The sequence below is a fragment of the Scomber scombrus genome, chromosome 11 (genome assembly GCF_963691925.1).
Source record: "Scomber scombrus chromosome 11, fScoSco1.1, whole genome shotgun sequence".
NCBI lineage: Eukaryota > Metazoa > Chordata > Actinopteri > Scombriformes > Scombridae > Scomber > Scomber scombrus.
In genome coordinates this window covers 17,985,546-18,012,372 of record NC_084980.1, presented here as the reverse complement: position 1 = coordinate 18,012,372, position 26,827 = coordinate 17,985,546, and the positions used below count along the sequence as shown (strand labels likewise).

The following is a 26,827-nucleotide window of genomic DNA, read 5'->3' as shown; positions in this document are numbered from 1 at the left end:
AATAAAAAATTGACACAAGTGCTCCTGTCTGTTTAAGGTGCTGCCCGCTTCATGATCAAAGAGCTGTCATACCATAACCTAGAGCTGGAGAGGAACCGTTTGGAAGAGCAAGGTGTCAAGAGGCAAGATGTATGGCCTTTTATCGTCATGATGGACGACTCCTGTGTGCTGTGGAACGTCCAACAACCAGCAGATAGCAGGTAGCAATTGTTTGTGATTTGTAATAATCTGTAGTTTAGTTACCCGTATTAATAAGGTTGAAAAACTATATACTGTATTATAATTTTTATATATTATAAGACTACACAAAAAATTATTGTCATATCTCCTCATGTTTTCATAAATTGGTAAAAATGAAACATTTCTCATGTCTTCTCTGTTCCTTAGTGAGACGTGTGAAGGAAGCTCAACCCTCAGCAACATATCTCTGAAAATGGTGCTGCAGCATATGGAGACCACACCGAAGATCTCCCTGTATGCAATGTGTGGCATGCGCAAATGGAGCAGTAGCCTGGCTTGCAAGCCTCTGAGCAACCCCTTCAGCCGGTGTCACCTCCACGACTTCGTCATGCTTAATGTGGATCTGACGCAGAATGTTCAATATGACCTTAATCGGTAAGTTAGCGAAGAATTGTGTCAGTCAGTTAATCATTTAGTGATGAGTGTTATCTAGATGATTTAACTTTGCTTTTTTGTGCCTATGTGCAGATACAGTTGTGAGGAGGTGGACTTTAATCTAAGGGTGAACAGTAGTGGGCTGCTGCTGTGTCGCTTTAACTACTTCAGCCTGATGAAAAAACACATTCCAGTTGGGGGAAACAAAGATTTAATGGTCAAACCTAAACTCATGGTGGGTATCTTATTCATGCAACATTGCAGCTTCACAGTGGACATAGTTGATCTTGCAATATGAAACAGCTTCCAATTCTTAACTGTTTGTTCTATCTCCAGGAAATAGAAAACCCTGCCGCAATCAGCCCATCCCAGTATGTATGCGCCCCAGACAGCGAGCAGACTCTCCTGGATGCCCCGGCCCAGTTCTTGCTGGAAAGGTTCCTTCAGAGCTGCAGCCACAGACTGTTCCCTAAGGCTGTTCAGAACAGAAACAACCCAGTTCTGTCCATCGACAGCTACCTCAACATCAGCCCGGAGGTAAGAGCTCCCAAGGGGTTGAAATTAAAAGTAGGAGAGGAAACAAGTAGCATCATCCCATCAGTTTAAACCTATAGGAAGGCTGAAGAGCTATTGAGAAATCCTCATTTTCCTTGAAAGTCAAATACTGTTATATTTCACACTGTATACTGGAACATACTGTACACAGTTTCTCAGGAATCTCTAAAATGTTAACTGTTCCAAAATCCATAAATAGCCGCTGACTGTCTTTCTTCAAATGTTTTCATAATCCTAAAGTTTTGTTGCCAAACGTTGCAGTTTTTCAGCCATCTGTTTTGCTCTGTACATTCTGACCTGCATCCACACATGTGCAAACAATATGTGTTAACAATGCATATTTGGATAGTGCAATGTGCATATGAGGTGATGACCGTTTTTCTCTGCACACCTTGATTATTTGTATACCATAACATATTTTTGTGTTAGTATTTCTCCTGTAATGGGAGTAAATCATGATGCATAGTTGCACATAATGCAAGCATCCTCATAAGCAAATACATTTGCTTATGAGGATGACCCAATGGCTCCCCACAGGGATGATCAAGGTTGCATAATTATTTTATTTACTTTAACCTGAACAAATATGCTTCTCAATTGCCTTAATTAGTAAAGTGTTTGTTTCTCATCTTGTGTCACAGATTCCTGTGTGCTACATCAGCTCTCGTCCACACTCCACCAACCTGAACCATCAGGGCCTGGTGTTCAGTGGCTTGCTGCTTTACCTCTGTGATTCCTTCGTTGTCTCTGGACTCCTCAAGAAATTCCGCTTCCTAAAAGGTGAAACATCAGTGTTGTCTTAGTTTTTGCACGTGCTTATATCTTTGTTGTTTCTCTTTCTCAGCAAGTTGTTCTATTACACCACAATCGTATCAGTAGTATGGGGAAGTAGCATTTCTGTGTATGTGTCCCTGTGTTGTTTCTTGTGTGTTGACCTACTTGTGACCACATTGCACAACAGATGGATTTAAGAAGTAACATCAGGACTAGCACTGCTTTAAGACTAATATTGTAGTTCTGACTCAACACATTAAAATCTACTAGCTAAGTTTTGACTCTGATCATGTCCACAGGTGCCACGCTCTGTGTGATTTGCCAGGACCGAAGTTCCCTGCGCCAGACCATCGTCAGACTGGAGCTGGAGGATGAGTGGCAGTTCCGCCTGCGGGACGAATTTCAGACAGCCAACTGCAGCGAGGATCGTCCCCTCTACTTTCTAACTGGCCGCCATGTTTGAACCTGATTGAAACAGCCAGGGTTCCCCTACTTTGCTGCAGAAAAACACAATCGGATTTGAGGGGAGATCTGATTTCAAACCAGCCAGCAATCACAATTATTGCCATTCCAATGGAAGGTCAGAGGGGATATGCTGGAGGACCGGAAGTGCCCCACAAGAGGACACATGGTCACCTAACGTGGCTTTCCTTACATCTGTACTACCACAGTGCACTATGCCTGGCTCTCACAAGGGTCAGTGCATGTTTTTAACTCTTGCTTGTAGCTGGGTTTGTCTCCACTCAAGCTTACAGAAAAAAGACTTTGCTGTGACAGAAAAAAGCACAGCTGAAACTGAACTTTCTTTGTTTTGTTGTTGTATTTCGCAAAAATGGACACTCTCCTATTGATAATGTGACTATTTGTAGATTATATGTGTACATGACTACAGTATGTCCCATCTTGGACATACGTGTTTATCTCAGGGTTTTAAAGGGAGATCAAAGGGAGGTTGCTTATGGGGGTAAAGTTTTCTCCCTGTTCACCATGTATTTTTGGCATTAACTTATGTTGGCACCAAAGACATCCTCAGCTGCACCTTGCCTTTTCCTATTACTCTCCCTTCATACCTGCTCTGCCTCTCAAACTCCATTAAGCTCATCGACTATAAAAAGACAGCTCACTGCATTTAAGAAATATAACCACAGAGGTTGCTCTGTACTTATAACATGACAGTGAATTATATTTTATCATCAAGAGTATAATGTCATTGGGATTAAAACAACATGTGGTGATTTGAGCTTGCACACTTAAACTGCAAATGGGGACTCTTTTTCCTCTTGTGCCTCTAAAATATTTATGCGGCATCAATAATCCTTCTGGCAAGGAACTGAAGGAGCTCAAGTGTGTTTGTATTTTCCAAATTACTTTCACAGGAAAGTATCCAAGACTTTATGTATTTCTCTATATTCACAACTGAAAGAATGTAGGACGGTAATGTTCTATTACCACTTAGATGACTTGCCACTGGGTTGTTGTTGTTTTTTTTTACAACTCACCTGACAATGTTTTTTTTTAAACTTTTGGCCAATCAGTCAGAGCAACGTAAAAGTAAGGCTAGTTTACAGGTATGTCCTAAATGACTAATATATTTAGCATGTAGGCATTTGCTGTTTCAAATGCATAATCACAATATGTCAGTAAATTCTATGAGCAAGCCTCCTCACTGCCATATATCCTGCTACTGGCCGTGCCTGGTCTCAGCTACCCTCATCATACCCTAAACTCATTTTCCCCCACAACAAAGGGTAATCAAAGAAAAGGTTACACACTGCCAAAAGCAGCTGACCAGGTCAATTCATATACTTGAAAGGAGAATGTTTTTATATGTTTCTGCACAGGGTTGTCCAAAGAATATGCCTTAAGTGACATTTGATACAGTCATTGCTCTAGTCACTAATTTTTCGGACCAATGAGAATGAAGAAACCATATAACTGTGAGGCGAAGGAATGTTGTTTGTCTGAGAGAAGCAAGATGAAATAATTGGATTTCGGACTACTGTACTGTTTAAAGCTTTGTTTACATTATTAATATATTATATCATCCCCTTAACCACTGAGGGTTACTGATGTTTTGTGTAACATTTTCCAGTATATTTTGGTCATAATGTCTTTTCTGCATTTTATGTTATGTTGCAAAGGCAAGAAGAATCTACCTAGATGTGTCCTTAACCATATGTCTGTATTCCTTCCTGTTCTTGTGTTGGATTTTTATTGAAATGAAAATCAGGTCCATGAGGGATTCTTATTTATTTGACAAGCATTTTGGACTGATAATCATATTGAAGTGTAATATTTGATTGCATGCAAGCTCACTTAAGCCAAAAGGAGAGTGTCCTCTTCAAAACCATCTATGAAGGCTTTGCACAAGACCCAAATTAATGATTGTTAAATCTACTGAATGTCATTGGGGGTAGGAAACGTGAACTTGCACTATACAAGTTGCCAGCAGAAGAAAATATTTCCCACTAAGCAAAACTGGCAAATTAACCCCAAAATTAGCCCAAATATAAGACTGGTGATTGAAACTATCAGTCAAACTCCAACGGTCCATATGTCCAATGTCTTAATGTGCTACTTGCTCTCACAATCTTCACTGACGTGTTTTGATAACCATGTGCAGCCCAGTGGTAGCCTTGGTGTCTGGGTGATCTACCTCATGTTTACCATTGTGGTTGCGGGCTGTGAACATAATGACATTACAGCCATGCTATTGTTGTTGAAAATTTATGAATGTAATAAAATGACTTCTAAAATGATATCTGTGTTTACTCATGTTTTACTTTTACTTGGGTTTTCAAATCTGGAAACAACATGTGACAGTACCATAAGTACAATCTTACCTTAAGTTGTCATGTTGGGCATCTTGCTTCATGTAAATAATTAACTTTTTCCAATTTCTGTCAAAACATTTCCTTTAATTTTCAAAAGGTCAACTTGTCTATTTGAGAATTTTTTTGGAGTATTATCAAGTCCTTGCTATTTCCTATGAGGATCAGCTTTACACCTACTTCTAGTTACTAGTCACCTACTTCTACTTCTTTACTAGCAAAATTCTTGCCTCATATTTATCTCTTATGGATGAACAAGCATTGTCTCAGAAAAGCTTTAGTTGCGTTCACCTCCAAAAAAAACATGACTTTGCCTCCAGGTCTCCCCAGAACCTCCAGCATGGTTGTTGGGTTGTTAATGGGGTACTCCTACATGGAGGACTAACAAGAGACAGATGTGTAGAAATGAAAAAAGTATGGTCAATATTAAAGCAGCAGAGGATGGGTCAAACTCTAAAAATGCTCGATCCTACATGTCCCACAATGCAGTTTGATGACATATTTCATTACAGCTCCTCTGCCTACCAAAAGCCAACCTCTATAAAACTACAAACCTCCACACTGTAACACCAGCTTTCTGCTAACACTTTTAGTCTCAACCCCTAACCAAGAAATGTATCATCAGGGTTGTTTTTTCAATCTTTGGAAAGCTCCCACCAGAGCCACAGGAGACATTGTACAACAGTTATGAAAGAAAAACAAGACAATATAGAAGTCACTTGTCTTTTTGTTTTGTCCTCCCACATATTTAGTGTGTAGTGTCCCTTTAACATTCTGCCTTTGATCTGGAGTGTTAATGTAGAACTGAGTTCAATTCTTCCATCTGACCTCTCCAAGCTATAAGATAGTACATTGTATTATAAATAGTACATCTCACACTCATCTAAAAATTCAACATTTACTGTAGCTCTGATTTTCCCTTTAAAAAATAATTTGTGAGTGTTTTGTGTGTTTCTCATGTACAGTCAATATTGTTAAGTGTGAGTAATACAAATCTTGAGCAGTATTGTTGAAAAGTTTGTGCAGCCCTGTCTTTAGCCTGGGATTAATAATCCCCTCACTCCATCCACTGCATCCATCCAATCCAAGATCTTGTTATTCTGTTTAAGAATAAATACCTGACTTTTGCTGTCTTCACAAGGACCACCTCTCTCGTCTCATCTCAACATCTCTGCAGCCACACTGTAATGATTCAGAGTGACCCTCTCATTATCAAGAGCAGAAATGTCTTCATAATGGATGCTAGGATCGTCTCTGGCTTCACTCTAAGGGCACAGGAGCATTGCCGGTCCATGGACAGTACTATTTCAGTTCCCACGAGGTAATATTAGAGCACACTTTCCATCAACCTACAACCCCTGTGTGATATAACACAAGGCTATTTTCTGCCAGCTGCAGTCAGGATAGGATAAGAAAGAGAGAGGGCAAGAGTGGCTGGTTTGCTGATTCTTGCAGCTCATAATAGCTCTTTTGGGAACAAAAGAAAGATATTGTGCCCAAATCCCACAATACTTTTTCTATAGATTTTAAATGTCCCAAAGTAATTAATTCATTACAAAAAGAACACCAATGCTTAAAAAGAGGGGGGCATAGGGTAATTAACTATTTTATGACTACAAATTTCTTCAGCTTCTCATGATTATGTTGATACTTATAAAGGATGTCATTTTACTTGTGGTGCACATTTTCCTTGATTTACCTGATATTACAAGGGAAAAAGATAAATGTCTTCTGATGATTCCCTCTGACATATTTCTTTCAGAGTCCTCAGGCAACACATTACTTAACATTAAACTACTTTCAAACACTGACATGATTAAACATATCACTGTGACATACTACTGTGAAATATTTTCACCTTTTTTTTAATCCATAACATGAAAAACAGTGCAGGTTTATTCTAATGTATAAACTGTATAAGTGTGCTGTGCAGTTTTTCAAGAGGAGAGATATCAACATGTATAATACGACGGATTCCTGCAACATATCAGTTTTCATAAATGGCAACAAAGAGTAAATAACTCATCCTCCTTGCTTTGCAGTCTACTCTAATTACTCTCAGGCTTCCATAAACCATCTCGCTAAAACCACAGCTCATCTATCTGGGGGCTTATTGGGGGGGGGGGGGGGGGGTGAAGGTAAGTGGAGTGCCTGGGGATTACGGTTTTCCTTTGGTGGATCACATCCACTACTGCGGCGATGCATATCCTATCAACTGCTAAGCCTGCAAGTGTGCAGTGAGTCAATTCCAGGGAGCAAAACCCAATACTGTGATGTGAGAGGGAGGGAGGGTGACCCTGCAGTGACACACTGGTCATGCAGGAAGCTGGCAGCTCCAGTGGTAGCCTGTCAAATGTCTTGCCCTCAGGGGGTACGAGTCTGTGGCCAAGGGTGAAGTCCTGTGTAAAGTTTGACATCTCACGTGAATGATGAGCCTCTGACCACGCAGGCCGGATATTAGCATTAAGCCACAGGTACAGTATGAAACCACAAAGAAACAAAGAAAGATTTGCTGACAAAAGGCAACTGCAGTAAATGATTCTAACCCACCTGCAGTACATGGTCAGCCGAGAAATCCAATATACTCTGCTGACCAAATGAATAACAAGCACAAGCAATGGAGAAAGCAGACAAATGGACCTGGACTCTGTTTAATAATTTATTAAATACAGCATATTACACTCATGTTGATAATGTGCATATACTAGTACTTATACTACAGAGACTTTTTAAAATTTAAAATCTTATTGCTGCACATGTTAAACAGAATGTTTCTTTCTTTTTCTTCTTTTATGCGGTGTACAAAATGAAATGCAGCATTCTATGAGAAAACACAAACATGTCCTTTGTGCTACAGATTGTGTGGTGTTAGTCGTAAGGTTCAGGACATGATGACGTTGATGATGAGACACCTGCTACTCAATGGACACTTGGCAGAACAAACAGACACCAACAAAAAAAAAAAATTCCACAGGAACAGGAAGTCAAAATCCCTCATGCAGTGCATTACTGAAAGCCTGGCCGACAGAGAGAACTGCTCGTTTCATTAATGCCAACTCATACGCGGTAGCCAGCCCCTTGATCATTGTTGGCGAAACGGAACAAAAAAACAAAAAAAAGGGCGACGGCCAGGTTCCATTAACGATACTGTGTAATTCGTAAAGCAACACCCACCACTTCAAACCGCCAATATCTACACTCCACTGTCTTCCATTTGCATTACTTCATTCACGTCACTGTATCTAGCACCCTCTTTACTCACGTACAGAACTAACCACCAACATTTTCACAAAGAACACCTCAAGGAATTCATATACTGCTCTGTTCAGCCTTTTGGAATATACTTCAATATATCGAATGAAATGAAGTGCTTTGTGTTAAGGAATTAGAGGCATGGTAGTATCAACTAAAATAGTGCAATTTCACATTCCTTGTCATTAGTTTACTGTTTTCAGTATTATACATTTGTAGAACTATTTGGTGTAGAAGGTAGAATGTGTGAAAAACAAAAAGTGCATGCAGAAGATGGTAAATAACATCTACATTTAAAGGAAATGTTTTGACGTTTCGGGAAATACACATACAGTTAGATAAGAAAATCAACACCACTGTCATGTATGTGTGCTAAATTTGAAGCTACAACCAAGAGACAGTTAGCTTAATAAAGACTGGAATAAGGGCGAAGCTGATAGTCTTTGTCCAATGGCAAAATTTGAACCAAATTAACCCAATAAATCTCCATTGTATGTACCAAAACAGAACTGTAAAAGCAACAAATTACAGCTTTATAAGTTATATTACTGGCTGTAGTTTCAAGTTTAACAGACACATTTTTCCCGAAAATTGTTAAACTATTCCTCTAAATGACTGAGAAAAATACAAACTAAAGGATAATGACTGACAAAACAAAAATCCACAGGAAAGATGAGTAAATAAAGAAAATCCCTGAGGGCTAAAATCCTACTGACATGAGTACTAAAGGACGCTTCATGAACAAAGATGACTGAATTTTTATGTACAGTACTAAAGTTGTTAACTTTAAAAGAAATTGCACAAGGTAATAGAATTTTTTTAGCTAGCTAATGCAACTAAACGACATGGCTGCAGATTCAGCTTTTCAACATTGTCATGGACAGCTGATGATGAGAGCATCATTACATACAAGGACTTTATAAATTGTATGGACGAATAAATAAACTGATATTGAATGCGAGACAAACGCTGCATTTAGTAAGATGTGCCTTTTCCAATGAGAAAGAATGTTGTTTTTTTGCTTGTGGCAGGAGGAAGAATGGGACGTTAGGATGGAGGGCAAAGATAAAAAGAAAAATCAATGGAAGGAAGGAAAAAGGCAGAATAGGATTAGGTAAAAAAGGGAGTAAAGGACGGATGGAAGTAAGGGTGGAAAGGATGAAAGAGAGGGGAAAGGTACAAGGAAGGAATGGAAGAATTGAATGCTAAAAGGAAAAATGGATGACAAAGATGAAAGAAAAGACTGAAGGAAGGAAGGAAGGAAGGAAGGAAGGAAGGAAGGAAGGAAGGAAGGAAGGAAGGAAAGAGAGGAAAAGGAGAGAAGAGGTCAAACTAGAGGAACACTTTGTGGAGTTTCTTGTATCAGGAGAGGTCATTGAGTCCGCTGCCCTGTTCGATGACCGCCTGCGCAAACTGCTTGAAGACTCGGTCCATGTAGGTGCTCTGTCGAGGCCACAGGCCCTCCAGAAAACCAATATGGCCACCGTGACAGGTGATGAGCAGGGCCAGGTTGGGATTCTGCTTCACGGCTTCTACTGGAATGGCTGCAAACACAAAAAGAATTCAAGATGTTTTCTCCTATTTTATTTATTCATTATTACTGTGGAGTAAGTTCTCCATTCCTAAAGCTACTTTTATCTTTAGCTGTGCAGGAAATCTTGTTTAGGTCTCACCATGGGACGGGGAAAAGACATCATCTGCAGCATTCAGACACAGCATTGGCACCTGCACATATTTCAGCCTGTGGACAGGACTGGCATCATGGTAATAGTCATCATTGGTAGGGTAGCCGAACATTATGGAGGTGAACCTTGCGTCAAACTCTCGAATGGTCTTTGCCTATGGGGAACGGATAAACTGATTGAGTGTTGGCTGCTTTGTTTTAATTAGATTAGCGTTATGAAAATAATCCTTACCTTCATGACATGATCGATGTCGTAACACTTTTCGAGCACTGGCCTGTGTCTGGAGGGGAGGTTAAAATAAAAAATAAAACAAAGTTAGTGCCAGTGCTGTTAGGAACAATGATTTGCATCTGAAAATGACCCTCAAATATGGTGAAAAGGTGTGCCCATGTTTATATACACATGGAATATGCTGTGGGTACAATAATTGTTACCAGTTCTTTCTAAATGCTTTGTTCGTAAGCTTAACATATATACCAGGAACTGAAAAAAGCAAACTGTTGATTAACATATAAAATATAATACATAAGCCCAGTTATCCAGACTTCCACAATGCCAAGCCCGCAGCACTAGCAGTGAGTTAGAGGCCGTGTTAATCCCACTCTGGCCTCGGCTGACCTGTGCACAGAGGCTTGTAGGCAGCTGGTGAGGTAGGAGTTGAAGAGGAAACGGTCGAGTGGTTTTTCCAGTGAAGCCGTGCACTCAAATACATCCCAGCCTGCTGAGAAGACTACAACCCCTTTCAGGCAGGTTTCCCGGCCCTTGCGCCCCAAGTAGTTGGCCAACATCATCCTAAATGTAGAGAAAGAGAGAGAGAGAGAGAAAGAGGGTTCGAGGGTTAGACAGACGGTGTAAAAAGAGAGGGATTGGGGGATGTTCCCTTTCTGACAGATTAGCGCTGTATAGTGAAAAACATCTTTGGCAAACTGCACTAAACAACTGCGACCATATTATAGCACTAACATGTCCATATCAACAAAAATATGCACTCCTTTTTTATTAGTTAGAGATTCTGGATCATTGTTTTGAGTCTTTTAAAAAAAAATTATCTCTATGATAGAAACCAGACATTTTATATTGTATCTTAAGCTAGGTGAAACAATGATTGACCTTTACACCCATTTTCTGGCATTGTATAAACAAAAATGACTAATTTACTAATCTAGATTGTGAGCTCCCTACCAATCACAATCCAGCTGGATTATTTAATGTGGGTGATCTCTTTGTTCTTTGCTAATGTTGGATTATATTACGTCACATGATTTCTAGGTATTAATGTTTATATTTTTAGTTCAGTTACCACTGAGCCACCAACAAATGTGTATAGTTGCAAGTTGGGAGATTTGTTGGCAGTATCTGCTAGTACGGAAATGTCCAGTCAGCTGGTAATGAGTGGCTTCATTACCCGCCCATGGATACTCCAGCAGCCATGATGGGAGCAGCTTCATTGGTCATCTGGATGTGCTTGATAACAGTCTCCAGATCCTCTGTGTTAGCAGCACAGTAGGTCCGTGGTGTCTGGGTTGGACAACACAGTAATGCAGTCACTCTTTTTTTATCTATAAACATGAAAACATTTTAGCAAACTGATAAAAAAAAAAAATATATATATATATATATATATATATATATAAACTATATGTCTTGTGTCGAAAATCATCATAAAAACAAAGTATGTAAATTATTAGCTGTAAGAACTATGACTGCAAATTGAATATTTCCTTTTGGATCCTAGTGGACGACTATTAACAAATATATTAAATTACACTTTTGCAAATATATAATACAAAGAACATAGGTGTGAGACACACAGACATGACACATACAGCAGCTAAACACAGAGATGCACATGTAGACACAAAGAGCTCACAGATTATTATGTAACAGACACAATCTCCCTGGGCTACATTCAGTGAGTGGCAGGCATTAAATTGTCATTTTGACAAATATGAAGCCAGATGCTACAAATGATTACATCAGGACATTTGTTATTTACAGTAAGAGCAAGCAAGAGAGGACATGGACTATAGATAAATTCCATCTCTGTTACGCTGCGGATACAACGTTTTCAGCTGATGGTATTTTCCATCTTTTGGGGAAGATCAGTTACTGTTATCTGCTGTTGCTGCGCAAGCTCTGGCAGTAAAGTCAGATATCTATAAAGCAAGACAGATATGTTTGGAAACACATGTGAGGCAACATCATTCACTATACCGCCCTTAAAACAAACAATAATTATATAGCTGCTAATTTCTGCTATAATGACTACGATGAATTATAGCTTTTTAGAAAGAAATATAAATATAGTGCACAAGACTTGTGGGTTTGAGCTGCTGCTGTATTGTTGTATTTTGCTGTGTCATAGGTGTGAAACCTCTCTCTAGACATCCATATGACTACAGAAGAGAGTGCACTCTCTTTCTCTCATTTTGCAAGCGTACCATTTTCCAGCTTATCCTGACAAATGTTATGTTATTATCCAGGTATTTTTGGCTATGATAAGTACACTGTTTTTGGGTTTTTTTAGGGGGGGGAAAGGCGCAAATCCGTTTCAGTTTGAAACAGCTTGTCAAGCAGAGCAGGCTACTTAACATTATAAAACGAATGGCTCTAACTTGAGGGAGTCTATTTAACAAGTCCCATTTCTCAGGATGCCCTTGATTCTTCAGCTCTTCAAGGTCCTTCATTAAAATTCAAGCAGAAACTCAGGCAAAGTAAATTCCTGTTTGTCTTTTCTCTTACAGCTCAGGCTAATAGGCCTGTGCAAAGCTTGGACTTTGCAGTGAAACAACATCATTTAATAATTGCATATTGAAGGAAAATATATGTTTAACATAAAAATAAGACTCCAATAGTACGGGGAAACATTTGAATGGACTCGAACTCGAAAGCTACTCCACAGCCAAGTGTAATGTAACAGGCTCTTTATGAGGTTTGGAATGGGGCACTAGCACTCGGTACAGTGTTTGAGGCAGGGGGCATCCTTCACACAGTGGGTCATTCTAAGGCACTGGCCTATTTGAACTATGGACAATATTCACACTAACTGGCCACAGAGAAAACACTCATAGGAGCATACAAATGCTTAATCATTTGCATAGAATATAGCACAATTCCCAATTGAGATGAAGGAGGAAAATTTCCCTCTTTACCACCACTACTTGACAAAGTGCCATGGTTACAGTTCCAACTTCTTTTTCTTTTCTTTTTTTTCTTTTATCTTTTTTTTCTTTTTACAACTGAGCAAACAACAGAGCAAGCCACATTCTGGATATGACCTAGAATGCAAATTTAAACAAAAACTGAATGACATTGGACACTTTGCTTCAGCTGAGCCTGAGTGAAAGAATGCAACAGAACGCAGCAGCACAGCACAGACCAGCCATTGATTCAGATTTACACCCACTAAGGGGAACATTAGATTGATTGTGGGCAATCCTTGCTTCTAATGAAACACCATTTGTGCTTCAGATGAGCTCCCTGTATGGCAGTGATGGTATGATTAGATCTGGGTAATACAGTCGTCCATAAAGAATGTGCCTCTGTTCCGAGACGTACAGACAGAGATGGGAGACACATAAAACACAGCAGGCGTGCTTTGCACTATCAGAGCTGGAGCCCATTTTGTTGGCTAAATATACCCGGGTGTGAGAGGACAGATTAAGCCAGGTGGCAGGCCAGCACGTGCGCTGCGGGGTCATATTTCTGTGGATCGGCATTAAAATACAGTATCTGCCTGCAACATAATCCCCACTGTGCGACAACACTGTCTGTGCGGCGTCTGCTTTGGCTCCCTGTGGGCTCTGTAACACGTGTGCGACACTTGCAATGCTTTATGCTGTCTGAGGAAACAAAAAGAACAACTCTACAAGGGAGCTGTCATACTGACAATCTGTCCTTAACACCACTCTTTATCCTGTATACATGTCTGTCTTTCTAAATATGGAAACAAATAATGACCAAAAAGATTCTTACCAGTAGCGTTTCACCAGAAACCCCTCTGTTGTTGAATACCACACATCTGCAATACACAAAACATATACTTTCAGATGTTATTTTATCCTCCTAAATTATTTCCTTTAATCACTTCAATAATAAATGGAACAAATTTAAGTAGAGCTGAAACAAGAACATTAATCCGCAGCAACTTTCACAATTGAGAAAATATTTTAATGGCTGTTCAAGCAAAAATGCCAAACATTTGATGGTACCAGTGTAAGAAATGTGAGTGGTTTCTGCTTTTCTCTGATTAATATCTTTGTAAAGTTTGGGCCTAATTTGGGAAATTGTGACGAGCATTTTTCCCAAATTCAGTCAAGAGAATGACTGGGAGATAAATTGATGATGGAAATGATATAAACAGCTGCAGCCCTAAATTCAAAGGTTCTCCTTCTAATCAAAAGTATGTGTATACAGCAGAGCTTACACCTGTTTTATGTCACAACTTCCTGACTTCCATTGAACGTGGTGGCCCAAATTCCTTTGGACAAATGTTCCTTGCTTTCAAAAAAACTGAACTAGGAGTATGTTGAGATGTGCAGAGAGGCACAGCTGTGTGAACAGCATTCTGTTTGTACTGTAGAGCGAAAGCATCAGCATCCCTATTCGCCCCACATCTCTCGCCAGTCATCTATTATCTGGTGAAGTCAGTCCTGCTGTTTTTATCGGTGTAACTCAGCAGCAGGGTGGGGCTAGATAGAGTGTTGGGCAAGAGGAAGTGTGTGTGGGGGGCTGCTTAAAAACATACTGCAGCATAGACTCGGAAGCTGGTCTGGGCTTAGCTGCAAAGCTTGTACTGGGATAAGCTGTAATTCATTAAGCCACACAGACAGGGTTGAGGGGTGGAAGATGCTGAGTTTGCCAGCTCTCTTCCCATGCCTTCCCAAATCTGGGTGAAAGAATGAGTGCAGTGAACACAGAGAGGGCCTATTGGGGGGGGAGAAAAGGGGGAGAAAAAAAACTGCCTCTCTCTGCAACTCTTCAAGCTTGTGCTACGTTTGGCTATTTACAAAAGCAGCACTTAATGCAGAGCAAGGCTGCCCAATTTATTTGTGCTCTTCACCTGAAATAACCCCGAGCCCCTGTCACTCACAGGCCCGTATCTCTCATGTCTGCTAAATATTCTGACTTTGGTCGGACAAAATATCTGCGTTCTAGATGAGCGGCAAATTGGAACATAAGGCAAAAAGTGTCATTTTTGTGATTCAGTGCCCTGAGTGCGTGCACAGCACTGGAGATCGGCCAGGGGACCCGGCCAAGACCACCCACCTATAGCCCAGATCCCGGCTCTGTTGGACCATGTGCAGGATGTAGGACTCTCGGCTGGTGCCGGTCAGACCGGGGAGAAGGAGGACTGTGGGCCTGGTGGCAGGTTCGGGATGAGAGAGGCTGTCGTCGTTGTCAAACCAATCCAAAGAGATCTGTCCTCCATCTGCTGCCTTAATAAGCTCACTGCAGAGACAAGCGGGACACGCAAAGCAGCAATGAGGATCTTAATGAACGTCATCTTTTTTCCTGTATCTCTATGCGTCTATCTTTGTCTATCTATCTCTATCAAAAAAACACAAAAAGCACATACACAGGACAACACTGACATGAAAAATACATAGAATTAACTTTAAATTAGGATTTAAATGGATGTCTGCTTTTAAATACACTCAATAAATAGTGACATAGCATTATTAAAAAGACTTCAGGTTCCACTGTCAACACAGTTAATACTTTCTGTTCAGCTCCAGGTAAAGTCATTTATTTATTATGTCCACTCGGGAAAGGGAATTGGATATGTGAGTGGGACACTCACTGACAGCTGCCTCATTTCCCTTGTGATCATCTTGTCAGTGTGCTTTGCAAGACACAGCAGGTTAAGAGAAGGAGGAGGGCACTGCACCAGTGGATTCTTATGGTCAATCAATTTCTGTGCTAAACAACCCTAGCCTGGCAGACGAGGTCATTCAGTCCCAGTGCTAGTACATTTTAAAACCTGCAGTGCACATACACACAGACACACAAAGCAGTTAGCCAACTTGGCCAGCCAGTGGTGAAAGCATCAGCGTGGAATTACAGAACCACCATGAAATATGAACCTGAGGCTAGACTTTAAAGTCAAGGAGGGCCAATCCAGAGTGACCAGCACACAATGTGGGAGGGGACCTGGTGCTAATCCTCCTCAGCTCAGGACAACAAGATGAGTGAAATTTCACCCGGAAAAGCCTATGACAAATAGGGCAGTTTGGACGGTGTGCGTCCTTGTGTCAACCTTGGGTAACTTCATTAAGGGCGGGTGTTGGAGAGGAGGAGGTCTTGTCTTATGATAATCACTTGAGCGAATGTCACCGTCACTCTTACCAGGTTTGATAACAGACAGTTGCACTAGGATGGATACAGTCCCTGTGCATTATGGGAATATCTATATCTTTGATGAAAGACAGACAAAGCTAGAGGCAGTGTATGTGTCCTTGGGAGAAACATCACAAATGATGGATCTAATGCAACAAAATTCAATAATTTTTCAAATTCTGAATATTCCTAAATAATTCCCAATACGTGGATCCAGAAAAAATTCACTTCCTGCTATTAGCAATATTGGAGATTCACGCTATCTTTCTACTACTGTCTTATTCATTATAAGTTGAGTTGTTTTATGTTATCAGAGACCAAATCAAAACTACATAAACAGAAATTGATTTTTTCTGTCAATCTATGTCAAGCACCTGACACACCATCAAATACGGACAATCACATACACCTAAACAAAAGGGATGTGCATGAGCATTAGGGCGTGTTGGAATAAATAACACGAAAGAAAAATAAAAATAAAATTAATAAATAAGTTCTGAATAAGTAAGTGAAAATTAAGTCTCTCTTGATTCATTTTAATCTGCTTTGTGCATGCAGGGGGTAAAGAATGCACTGCCAATTAATCTTCAACAGAATGTACATTATCGCAGAACAGGCGAGGTGGCCTGAGCCAACATTGTGGCACAAAAGATCTCTTTCTCCTCAGAGCTTTTGAGTCTTGGCTAAGAATAAGACTGGGATTTGTTTCCAGTTGTGAAAGACTGAAATCAGGAAATAGGCAATGGCAGTTTCTCATTGACCAGGCTAATTCTTCTTAGTAAATATTTGCACAGTTGGCATGGAAAACAATGTGTAATGTTTCTCCTGATATTTATTTGTCCTAAAATGACACTGGAAGGATTTATGCACAATATGCTCTATAACTCACACGCTTAACTCACCTCTTTGACATAATTTTTTTTTGTGAGATCAAATACAACATGAACCAGACCGAGCATATCAGCTTTAAAATATAAATTCTTATAAAGTTTGTGGGGTTGGACTTAGTGCATGTATGAGAGTCATGGTGAGGACTTACTTTCTGTAGATGACCCCTGGTTTTGCTGTGACAAAGGGTCTCAGCAATGTCTGGATGCGGCTTTCCCAGCACCAAAAGGTGGGGTAGTAGGTCTCTGACACTACCGGACATTGCTCCCTCAGAAACTGGTAGAACTTCTTACCCCCCGAGATGAGCTGTGGCTTCTGCAAAACACAAACAAATGAAGTGAGGTGCAGGTACAAGATTGGCACCGGCCTCAAGTTAATACTTAACATGATATTATTTGATGTGACTGCTCATCCATCACTGTAATGAAACACTTCTAGCTAAGTTTTGGGCATTTTTGGCTCTCTAAATGAATTACATATACTTATAAAATATTTTAAAGCAGATAATAAAAATCTGAACACATACAAAATAAATAATGCTTGATGACAAACTGAGCATGCATCTGTACAGAAAGTAGTTTTTGAATTGTTTGGCCCCAATTATTTGTTGTCAGCCCCACCGATCATCTGATCAAGGCCTTTTATCTATTCCCTATTCCTATTTAAAATTCAGTTGCTTTTGAGGTTGCTGCTCCTAAACTTTGGAACAGCCTCCCCTCATCAGATCTGCAAAATCTGTGGTTTGCTTAAAGATGCTGCCGAAAACTCATTTCTATAGTTATAGCCTTTTCATAATTACTCTGTGCTTGCCTTTAGTTTCATTTTATTCAAGTGTTTAATTCATAATTAAAAATGTATTTATCAGGCATGTGCATATGTGTATGTGTAAGTATGCATTTATGACTGTATTTGTATGTGTATTTCATCCTATATGTTAAGCACTTTGTAATTATGTTTTAAAAAGTGCTGTAAAAATAAAATTAGCATTATTATTATTGTAGAAAGGTTGCTACCGGAGACAACCTATAGCCTACTGACCACAGTGCAAAGACTATGAGATAAAGACTGCACAGCTGCATTAATGGTGGACACCTTCATTACAATCGAACAGACTGGTAATAAACATAGGGCTCACATTAGCCCTGCATAATCAAAATCCATATACTTCCACGTGTATTAAAATTCAACAATACATATGCGTTGCATAATTTGAACTATCAGCTTAGTAATTTTACTGAGCTGATTGTTAATGCAGGACTGAACCCAGACCATTTCCTTTCATTTTCACTAACGCTAACTTAGACTGTTAATATTACAATGCACATGATAAACTCACTCTACAGGTACGTTTCATGATATAAACACGGTGAGTCCCTCCTTACACATCCAGTAGATGATGGCTTGCATTACATAAAAACTCATCCAATCGACAGAACACCGGCATTTCTAGCTAACATACAGTAACGTTGGCCTAGCTTAGCCAATGCAGACATCTAGTTAACGGCAGCTGTCTTGCTATGGACTGATTTAACGCAATTACATTTGTTCTGCACATGGATGCAGATTCAATTCAATTCAAATGCGCGTCTTGATGACTGAGGTCCTCCCCACATGTGCAGGCGCGTAATATTAGCAGCACACCGGTCGACAGATGCCAGCTCATCCAAACCTCCATCAGTAAACGCACCGGTCGACTATCATCACTGGCACGGAGGTAATGATGCGTCTCTATGAAAAGCACAAAAGCCGCTTACATTGAACACAAACACACACACGCATGCAGCACAGGCTAAAGCTCAATGAGTCCCTTTAAAGAAGCCGGTCAGGTCATAAAGCATAAGTTAATGTTACCTTCGCTACCGAGAGCAAATAGTAGCAGGTGTACGCTGCGCTAAAGCCCAGCACCAGAGACAGCCCGACTCCAGAGCCGAACAGCCCAACTTTCACTTGATTTTCCAAATAATGCGACAGATCCCTTGTCAAAATATTGAAATTGAAGTCCAGCGAGATCATTGCAAGGTCCCTATTTTCCTCCCGTACTGCAAGGACAGCGGCCAGCTCGGTCGGATGTCAGCTGTGTCTGCCTGCCTGCAATCTCACTGTGAAGGAGACAGTCAATGGGACCTGATGTCTATATGTGTGTATCAGCGAGCGGTGGCGCTCTTTGACCAGCTATCGGTGCAGTCGGTCACAGTCATTCAGTCGCCCCCTGCAGTCACCAGAGCTGATGTGCACCTTTATTATTATAGCTGCACTGGCATTAATGAGCCTGCGGGCCTAACCCCAGAATGCTCACAGAATAGGCTATGATATTTGTAAAGACAGCATGAGCGTCATTAAACACCCGCAGCTTCTGAAACATTATTATGGATTTACTGGTGTGGAAGCCTACAATAAAACTCTATTACTAACCAAGCAAAGCAGGCAACTGCCTCTTGGGCCTCAAAATCCACAGGGGGGCCCATGGCCCCAGGTTCACCATGTCGCTATTACTGTGTGGTAATTTAATTAACTGAAAATGTGCTTGTTCTTACTGTGTGCTTCTACAGGACATTATAAACTGATATTATTTATTTTATTTGTGAAGGAGCATGTACAGCGTCAAACATTAATGAGCCCTGCTCCATCATTTTGAGTCACTTTGACCCAGAAACACATTTTGAGTTTTTCTATATGTCTATAAATGGCAAGTCTCAGCTTTATGACGATACCAACATTATCTTTCTACACCAAATATTCGGTGAGATAAGCTCTTCAAAAGTTTGACTGTCATCAACATTATTTTTGACATTAAAGATAATAATTCATATTCAGACATTACATTTTCACATGGATTAAAACAAATTTATAAAGACTGAAGTCAAAATGAAAACTTATTTTTTGGTCCTAAAACACAGTTACATAGGTAGCCTACACATACCTTCATACATGTATGTGCATGTGACCACGTGCACGAACACATAAACAATACAGTAGATAGACCTAGAAGTCCATAGACCATAATCCAATAAGTATGTAATACAATTGATAGAATATTATCATGTATACTGTACATATGTAAAATATAATAGTGCATTTAAATATAATCATATGAAGAATATATTAATAAAAAATATTAAATATTGAGTTATGTGCACATTGACACATGCACAAGTGGTATGTGGTGTATCAAGGGCTCGAAGGAGTGGATGTTTGTCTTTTTCAGTGTTTTAACTGGCGATAGACAGCAATGCAGACCCTAGGCTTTGGGTTCACCTGCTTTTTCTGTGATTGTAAGATGCCACCATCACAATTTCAGAAACTCAGTTGAGTGATAGTTTTAAAGCATTTATTATTTCTGTTTATATTCTGCTCACATGGTGCATATGTCTAAATAAATTTATGCTTATTACATACCCAATGCACATGGAGCAGGAAACATGAGGGTAACCTATTCAGATACAGTATCTGCATTGGAAGGTAAGAGTGAATGTAGTTTTGCACAGGTTAGGATCATTGTCATTGCAAGGTCATAAATGAAAATACAAGTCTAGTTTGCCTCATCTTCTGGATTTTTGGAGTCAAGACAGATTATGAAGTGAATGCGCTTCAAATCTTCTGCCTGGAGTACACTCCCTAAAGACACAAGATCATCAAAACTTGTTTGTCTTTCACATAGTCACAAGAACAAAATCTGATGAATCTTATGTTACTTTTAGGGATTTGCCATTTTGGAAACTATTTTTGTTTTTATTTTAACTTTGCATTGTCTACCTTTTCAGAGCTATTTCACATATTTTCTGATGACTATAATTGAATTGTTTGGCTTTTTCTAATTTTTTTAAGGATCAACAAGGGCAGATATATGGGGTGGCTTTTGGGGCTGCAAACCCATTTGTTTTCTCAAAAGTCCTGAATCTATTTTCTTAAATAATCTGGTAAAAGTCACTCTTTCTGAACAGAGATTTCAAACAGCTTCTGACTGGAATTAATTTATAACAATTGTTATTCAGAGTGAAACTTCTGAAGACATTTCAGTTAAGGCACTGTTACAGAGGGAAATTAAAAATGAACAATTTTTTTTGTTTTCCTTTTAATCTAATTAGGGCCCGAGCGGCGACTGCAAGTCGCCTGGCGAAAGCCCTATTGAAATTCGTTCATGCCCCAACGTGCAAGTGACCCCAAAGTGCAAGTGACCCCAAAGTAATCAAGTAATCAAGTAATCATGTGGTATGGAAGACCCCTGGGGAAAAATGCTATATTGAAATTGTAATGTTTATTATTAGGGCCCGAGCGGCGACTGCAAGTCGCCTGGCGAAAGCCCTATTGAAATTGTAATGTTTATTATTATTATTATTATTATTATTATTATTATTATAATTATTATTATTCTTCCGACATTTCGTGCTCCAATTTCGCCCCTTTCCCAAATGCGAAAATGCTTATACTTTTGCACGGACGTCCGGCCTCATCCGAAAATTCGATATTTTTGGGTGGTCGCATATGGTCGACGCAGAATGGCGGAATAGCGCCCCCTACAAAGTCCAAAAATGCCCATAGGGAATTTTGCTAACTTTGTCCTATGCTCACAAAATTCGGTACACATATGTATTATACCCACATATGCAAAAAAGCCTCTTGACCTCATGACCTCAACCCAACAGGAAGTCTGCCATTTTGGTTTTGATTTTTCCCTCCTAAAATTAACTCCTTCCACAGCGTTCGCCCGATCAAGTTCAAATTAGGTACGCAACATCTCCAGACCTAGCTGAGCTTAAATTGTGCTCTGTGCATCCGTAGGTCAAAGGGCGTGTCTGCCAGGGCTCAACTAACTTTGGCATGCTCGCCATGTACATACGAGTGGCTCTTACGCCCACATACTTCATCCAATCAGCTTCAAACTTGCTGGACATGATGATGGCTCCGCCCTGAACGTCCCGATATATTAACTTCCCACGTAACTCATAGCGCCCCCCGGTGGTAACAGGAAGTTAACTAAGATTCATTAAAATTACATACTTTGCCCCATCAACTTCATTCAGAACCAGTTGGTGAAGCTACATTATGAAGACTGTGAAGCTACGAGTAATGGCGTCCATGTGGCGACGCTGCGACCATCAATTCCTCGCCATGAAAATACGTTTGGCTTTTTGATGGCTTTATTGAACTCGTATCATCATGAAAATTGGTACACAGGTCCAGGGTGCTGACCTCAACGTCTCCATTCGCTCATAGGCGATCTCACTCGTGTCGCCCCCTAGTGGAAACAGGAAGTGCCATATTTTACATCATCATTGTGCGATTTCCACAAAACTTCACATGTGTAATCACTGTCCCACCCTGAACGCAACCGCTTGTGTTTTGTTACACTCTACTGCCCCCTGGTGGATGAACCATCAACCTCTCATAACTCCTTCATGCTCCAATTCACTCCAAACTTCACATGACTGATGAGTGGCCGCCCTGAACACACCAGACCATATGTGTAACTACCTGTGACTGCCCCCTACTGGATGAACGAAACATTGCATTTTTGGCCTCCTTCCAGGTTTTTTCTCACTTTCTGCTTCAGGCCTCAGGCCCCTCGGTGGCATGGGTGAGCGAGGGCCCGCCATCGCCGCTTGCGGCTTTAATTCTTTATTGTAATTTATTTATTTCTATGTGCATTGTTTTAGGGAAATTGTTCATTAGGACCAGTAGTGTTGTTGCAGTACTGTTTTTTTTTAAGTTTGCATTGCCCACCTTTACAGAGCTATTTCACATATTTTCTGAAGTCTATACTTGGCTTATTTACATTTACTCTTGTTTAATTGATCAATGTGATCTTAAATGGGCTGCTTGTTATATTGTTGTCAGTGATGTGTGGACCCCAGGAAGAAGAAAAAAAACAAACAAACACATGTTGCAGGTGCGCATGCTCGCAGAGGGCTGGGCTCGTGTTTTCCCTGTGTTTTCCGAGCCTTTCGTCTTCGTGCTTTGTCGGCTCCCTCCGTAGCTAGTTGTTGCTCGTCTGAGGTCTGGACGATGATTGACAATAATGGCGACGCGTTTATTCTGAGTTGACTCCAGGGAACCATCTCTGGCTGATAAAGGGGAACATCTTGGATGGATTGTGAGCACCTCACAACAACAAGACGGATAAACAACTCCATCAAAGGACTTACATCTGCTTTAACGAGAAGGACTTGCTAGCCAGGGAGAGCTTTATCTCGCTAGCGTCGCGTTAGCTAGCAACTCGGCTCGCTAGCTTGCTAAGTTGAGGTGGCATTCTTGTGTGTGGAGAGGAGGACAGGGGAAATCAGCAATGTGGCAAATGAATAGGCTCTGAGGGGCAATTGGTTTCTCATTGTCAGAGGCAACACTGACGGGGCTCACGGTTAGCTTGTGAGAAGAGATTTTTGTAGCTCCCCCAGGTAGCCAACTTAGCTCGCAGGCTATCTTAGTGGATTGTTCCAGTGTCTTTCCTGTTAAGACTTGCTCGCACTTGGCGTTTGGAAACTGTCCACCGGTGCTTCGATAGCTGGCTGGCAATCAGTGCTAGCTTGCTAACTTTTAAAGGGTTTACTGTGGCATTTGTTGAGACCGTTTCTTAAATGACCACCGGCAGAAATAACCGGGCGATGATGGAAGGAGTCGGAGCCAGAGTGGTCCGCGGACCCGACTGGAAGTGGGGGAAGCAGGATGGAGGAGAGGGACATGTTGGCACCGTCAGGAGTTTTGAAAGTCCAGAGGAGGTGGTGGTTGTCTGGGATAATGGGACGGCTGCTAACTACCGCTGCTCTGGGGCATACGACGTGAGGATACTAGACAGTGCTCCTACAGGTAACTTTACATCAGCTGATTTTGTTTGCCAACACTTTTAAAACAAGTGTTTACCTATATGCAACACAACAACATATGAGACGTCGGTCCTTTATGGCTGCAGGGATGAGTTTCAGTGGACAATCACATAACAAAAAATTGAATCTTTCATTAAAAGCTGGGATCACAGTAGTCAGATGAGGGAGGAAAGACTTTAGAATAAAGTTTCGGTCTGTAAATTCTCAGAGGAACTTACTTGTAGATCCCTTCTGTTTCTATTGGAGGCAGACAACGTCTTCTTGTCTACCTTTAAGCAGAAAATGAGTATTTATAGACATCCTGTCTGAGCAAGAATATCACGGACATCTCTGTGTGCCAGACATGCAAATAAATTATTCGCGATTTATAGATACACCTGCATATTCAGTGTCAGCAATAACGCAGCATGACTATCCTGACTTGACTTTCTGCATATTCAAACAAAGAAAAATACAGTTCTCTCCACAAGATGTTGAATATCATTTGGAAAATTACTTGATAAGGGTGTGTAGTACTGACATATGCAGAAGTGTTAAAATACTGCTTCTCCATTGTTCAACTTTATCTATATGTACCTGTTATAATATAACATACCTGCTGTATAACACAGTATCTATCACTTTATCGATCAAGCAGCAGTTGTTAAAATGCTCATAATTCTGAAGTATCAAGTATATCCTGAAAAGAAAAGATTAGAGGCCATTAATTTAAAAGAAGTGTTGTGTGTGCTAACATTATCAGTTGTAGAGTTGAGGTTGCATAAAAGTGGTCCATTGTCAGCAACTTAGCAGCATATTTGTTCTGCACAGATTGTTGATACTAATCTGTTTAATGCTGCCCCCCCTCCCCCAGGCATCAAGCATGATGGGACCATGTGTGACACCTGCCGTCAACAGCCCATCATTGGTATTCGCTGGAAATGTGCTGAGTGCACCAATTACGACCTCTGCACAACCTGTTACCATGGAGACAAGCATCACCTGAGACATCGGTTCTACAGGATCACCACACCAGGCAGTGAGAGGTTAGTTTACGAAGCAGTGTTTGCCCGTATTGTTGTGGTTCACCTTTGACCCGCCTATTATGATGAGAAACAAGTTAGCCAGGTAATCCCTCACACTTCAGTGGGATTGGTTGACTTATACTTCCTTACTTTGGTTGTGTGTGTGTGTGTGTGTGTGTGTGTGTTTGTGGCATTTGAGAAGTCTTTATGTGTGCCCTGCCTCTCGGGCAGACAGAGTCTCTCTCGATGCTCCCAGCCCTCAGTTGCCAGGCAACAACTCAGCCTCGTTTTAGGATTCAGTCAGACCTTTTTTAAAATGATATTCAGGCAGTGATTCCATACACAAAATATATTTGAGCAGATTTTCCATGTTTTTTTAAATACAGTTTTTGATGTCTTCAGAAGGCTGCAAGGTAATGAAATGTTAAATCCAGATGTATCGATAAAATCTGTTTTGCAGCTGACGTTCAAACGTCAGAATTTACAGCTTTGACTCTGCAGGAAACACAGTGATTGCATTTGATGACTAGCAATATTGAAAACTTTCCACTTCATTACTGTGTAAGACAGTTTAGACTAATCTAAGTGTAATCGCTGTCTCAGAAGTTATTATAATAAGAAAGAATAATACCAGACATGCACAGTCCTGTGTTTTGACTTCATTCAATTGCATCTGATCCCCTCAACTACATTTTTAGTGCTACAGCAATGTCTCATGCTTAATATTACTTCATTTATCACTATTTGCCTGCACTCATTCTGTCACTCAAATGGCGCTGTCAAAGTGGGAGCTTTTTCTCTATTGCTTTTTATTTGCAGCTGTAAGCCAATGCTGATATTTAAGTTTATATGAACTCAGCACTTTCAGCATGTGCCTCATGATGAATGGTATATAATGTGAACGTGTTTTACCGTGAGGGCAATGTTAGGTTTCCTGTGATGCCATCTCAGGGAGGATTGACCATGTCAGCTGGTTAAGTGTAACATTACCAGAAGTTGACTTTATAAAGTTAACATACACAAATTAATTTATCTGCACTTTTTTCTGGGTGTTAGAAGTTGGTGCAGAAGCTTTTACAGTTCAAACTAGGACAGGATCGGTGTTAATCAGACCATGCAGTCTGTGCAACGTACCATGACGTCTACAGTACAAAACTGTACGTTTAAATACATGTGTATAGTTGAACGTGATGTATGTTTATCTTCTGGTGAAGTTATAGAAAAGAAAAAAAAAACTAAACTGGAATTGAAGTTCTACAGCAGCTGTTTACAGGTGGCTCTGCTTATATGTGGCAACTCATTTTGTTTGTCATTTATTATAAAAATCTTAAATACGAGTCAAACACATCAAAAGATCATCCTTCCTTCTGGCCGCTGGGTTTAAAGAATTTTTAGTGGAAACATTATTTTAGGCGGGGTGTGTGTGTGGGGGAAGTGGAAACATTGCTACCAATTAATTCTTGTACAGACAAGATCAAGTGAAATTGTTGAAGACACTTTTATTCTGTGCATTCAGAGATGTTCAGCATAGAGATGAAGGTAGCTCATGAGTTGGAAAAATGAGCAAATGAACCAATCGCTTATTTGAGACATAAGTTAAGTATTGTAAATTCCTCAGCTTGCGTTAGATCATTTTATCACATCTACTATTAGTCCTGTGGTGACACTTCATCTATTTCAAGGCCGTTTTAGTCTAACGCCACAGTTTAGCAGACGAACACATGGCTCAACAGCTGGCAGCCTTTTCAACTGAGTACGACTTCATTTCCCCCGAGACAGACGTTGCATAATGCACAATGGGTGCTGGAGGTCTCCCCAACTCACACCGCTCTGCCAGCATGGTGGGGTGTTTCGTTACACCACATTAGACTCTTTCACTAACTGCTGAAGAGGGAGTGGTTAGAGGCCAAAAGCTGTTTGCATTGGTTTGACCTGCACTGCTCAGCTGCCATGTCTGGCCATCAAGGTTCACACTGTCTGATGGTTAGACCTCATCTGGATATTTGCTGCTGCCTTCTTATTGCTTTGTGGTTGTAGCTGTGCTGGAGTTTAGATGTCAGCTCACA

At 40.5% G+C, this 26,827-nt stretch overlaps 4 protein-coding genes across 13 annotated transcripts in view; 3 read left to right on the top strand and 1 right to left on the bottom strand.

Moving 5' to 3' along the window:
- Positions 1 to 4,703, top strand: part of greb1l (GREB1 like retinoic acid receptor coactivator) — a 41,267-nt gene extending 36,564 nt beyond the window's left edge. For all 6 annotated transcript variants that reach the window (XM_062428475.1, XM_062428478.1, XM_062428477.1 and 3 more), the window contains 6 exons: positions 38 to 200; positions 388 to 615; positions 709 to 850; positions 952 to 1,152; positions 1,812 to 1,950; positions 2,244 to 4,703. In XM_062428475.1, coding sequence (XP_062284459.1) covers positions 38 to 200; positions 388 to 615; positions 709 to 850; positions 952 to 1,152; positions 1,812 to 1,950; positions 2,244 to 2,407 — 1,037 coding nt within the window. In that variant the 3' untranslated portion in view covers positions 2,408 to 4,703. The remainder of the gene's footprint in view (positions 1 to 37; positions 201 to 387; positions 616 to 708; positions 851 to 951; positions 1,153 to 1,811; positions 1,951 to 2,243) is intronic.
- A 324-nt stretch (positions 4,704 to 5,027) lies between these two features.
- pter (phosphotriesterase related) overlaps positions 5,028 to 26,827 on the top strand; it is a 291,456-nt gene continuing 269,656 nt past the window's right edge. Inside the window, exon 1 of the mRNA XM_062428973.1 lies at positions 5,028 to 5,038. The gene's annotated coding sequence lies outside the window, so the exon portion shown is untranslated. The remainder of the gene's footprint in view (positions 5,039 to 26,827) is intronic.
- On the bottom strand, positions 9,390 to 18,952 carry abhd3 (abhydrolase domain containing 3, phospholipase). Its single transcript, XM_062429353.1, has 9 exons — positions 18,791 to 18,952; positions 17,091 to 17,254; positions 14,981 to 15,163; positions 13,688 to 13,733; positions 11,118 to 11,230; positions 10,331 to 10,504; positions 9,944 to 9,992; positions 9,701 to 9,866; positions 9,390 to 9,571 (listed from the first exon to the last, which is right to left on the bottom strand). The coding sequence occupies exons 1-9, from the start codon at positions 18,950 to 18,952 to the stop codon at positions 9,390 to 9,392; spliced, it is 1,239 nt and encodes a 412-aa protein (XP_062285337.1).
- Positions 22,935 to 26,827, top strand: part of mib1 (MIB E3 ubiquitin protein ligase 1) — a 56,629-nt gene continuing 52,736 nt past the window's right edge. For all 5 annotated transcript variants that reach the window (XM_062428731.1, XM_062428730.1, XM_062428729.1 and 2 more), the window contains exons 1-2: positions 22,935 to 23,740; positions 24,611 to 24,782. In XM_062428731.1, the coding sequence (XP_062284715.1) occupies positions 23,512 to 23,740; positions 24,611 to 24,782 (401 nt within the window). In that variant the 5' untranslated portion in view covers positions 22,935 to 23,511. The remainder of the gene's footprint in view (positions 23,741 to 24,610; positions 24,783 to 26,827) is intronic.

Bases quoted from the DNA above. Each gene is read 5' to 3' on its own strand.
- abhd3 (XM_062429353.1), bottom strand. From the start codon at position 18,952: ATGATCTCGCTGGACTTCAATTTCAATATTTTGACAAGGGATCTGTCG. The intron at 15,164-17,090 runs GTAAGTCCTCAC...TTGTCTCTGCAG, and splicing joins CCAGGGGTCATCTACAGAAA to TGAGCTTATTAAGGCAGCAG. The intron at 9,993-10,330 runs GTCAGCCGAGGC...CCTCCCCTCCAG, and splicing joins CTACAAGCCTCTGTGCACAG to ACACAGGCCAGTGCTCGAAA.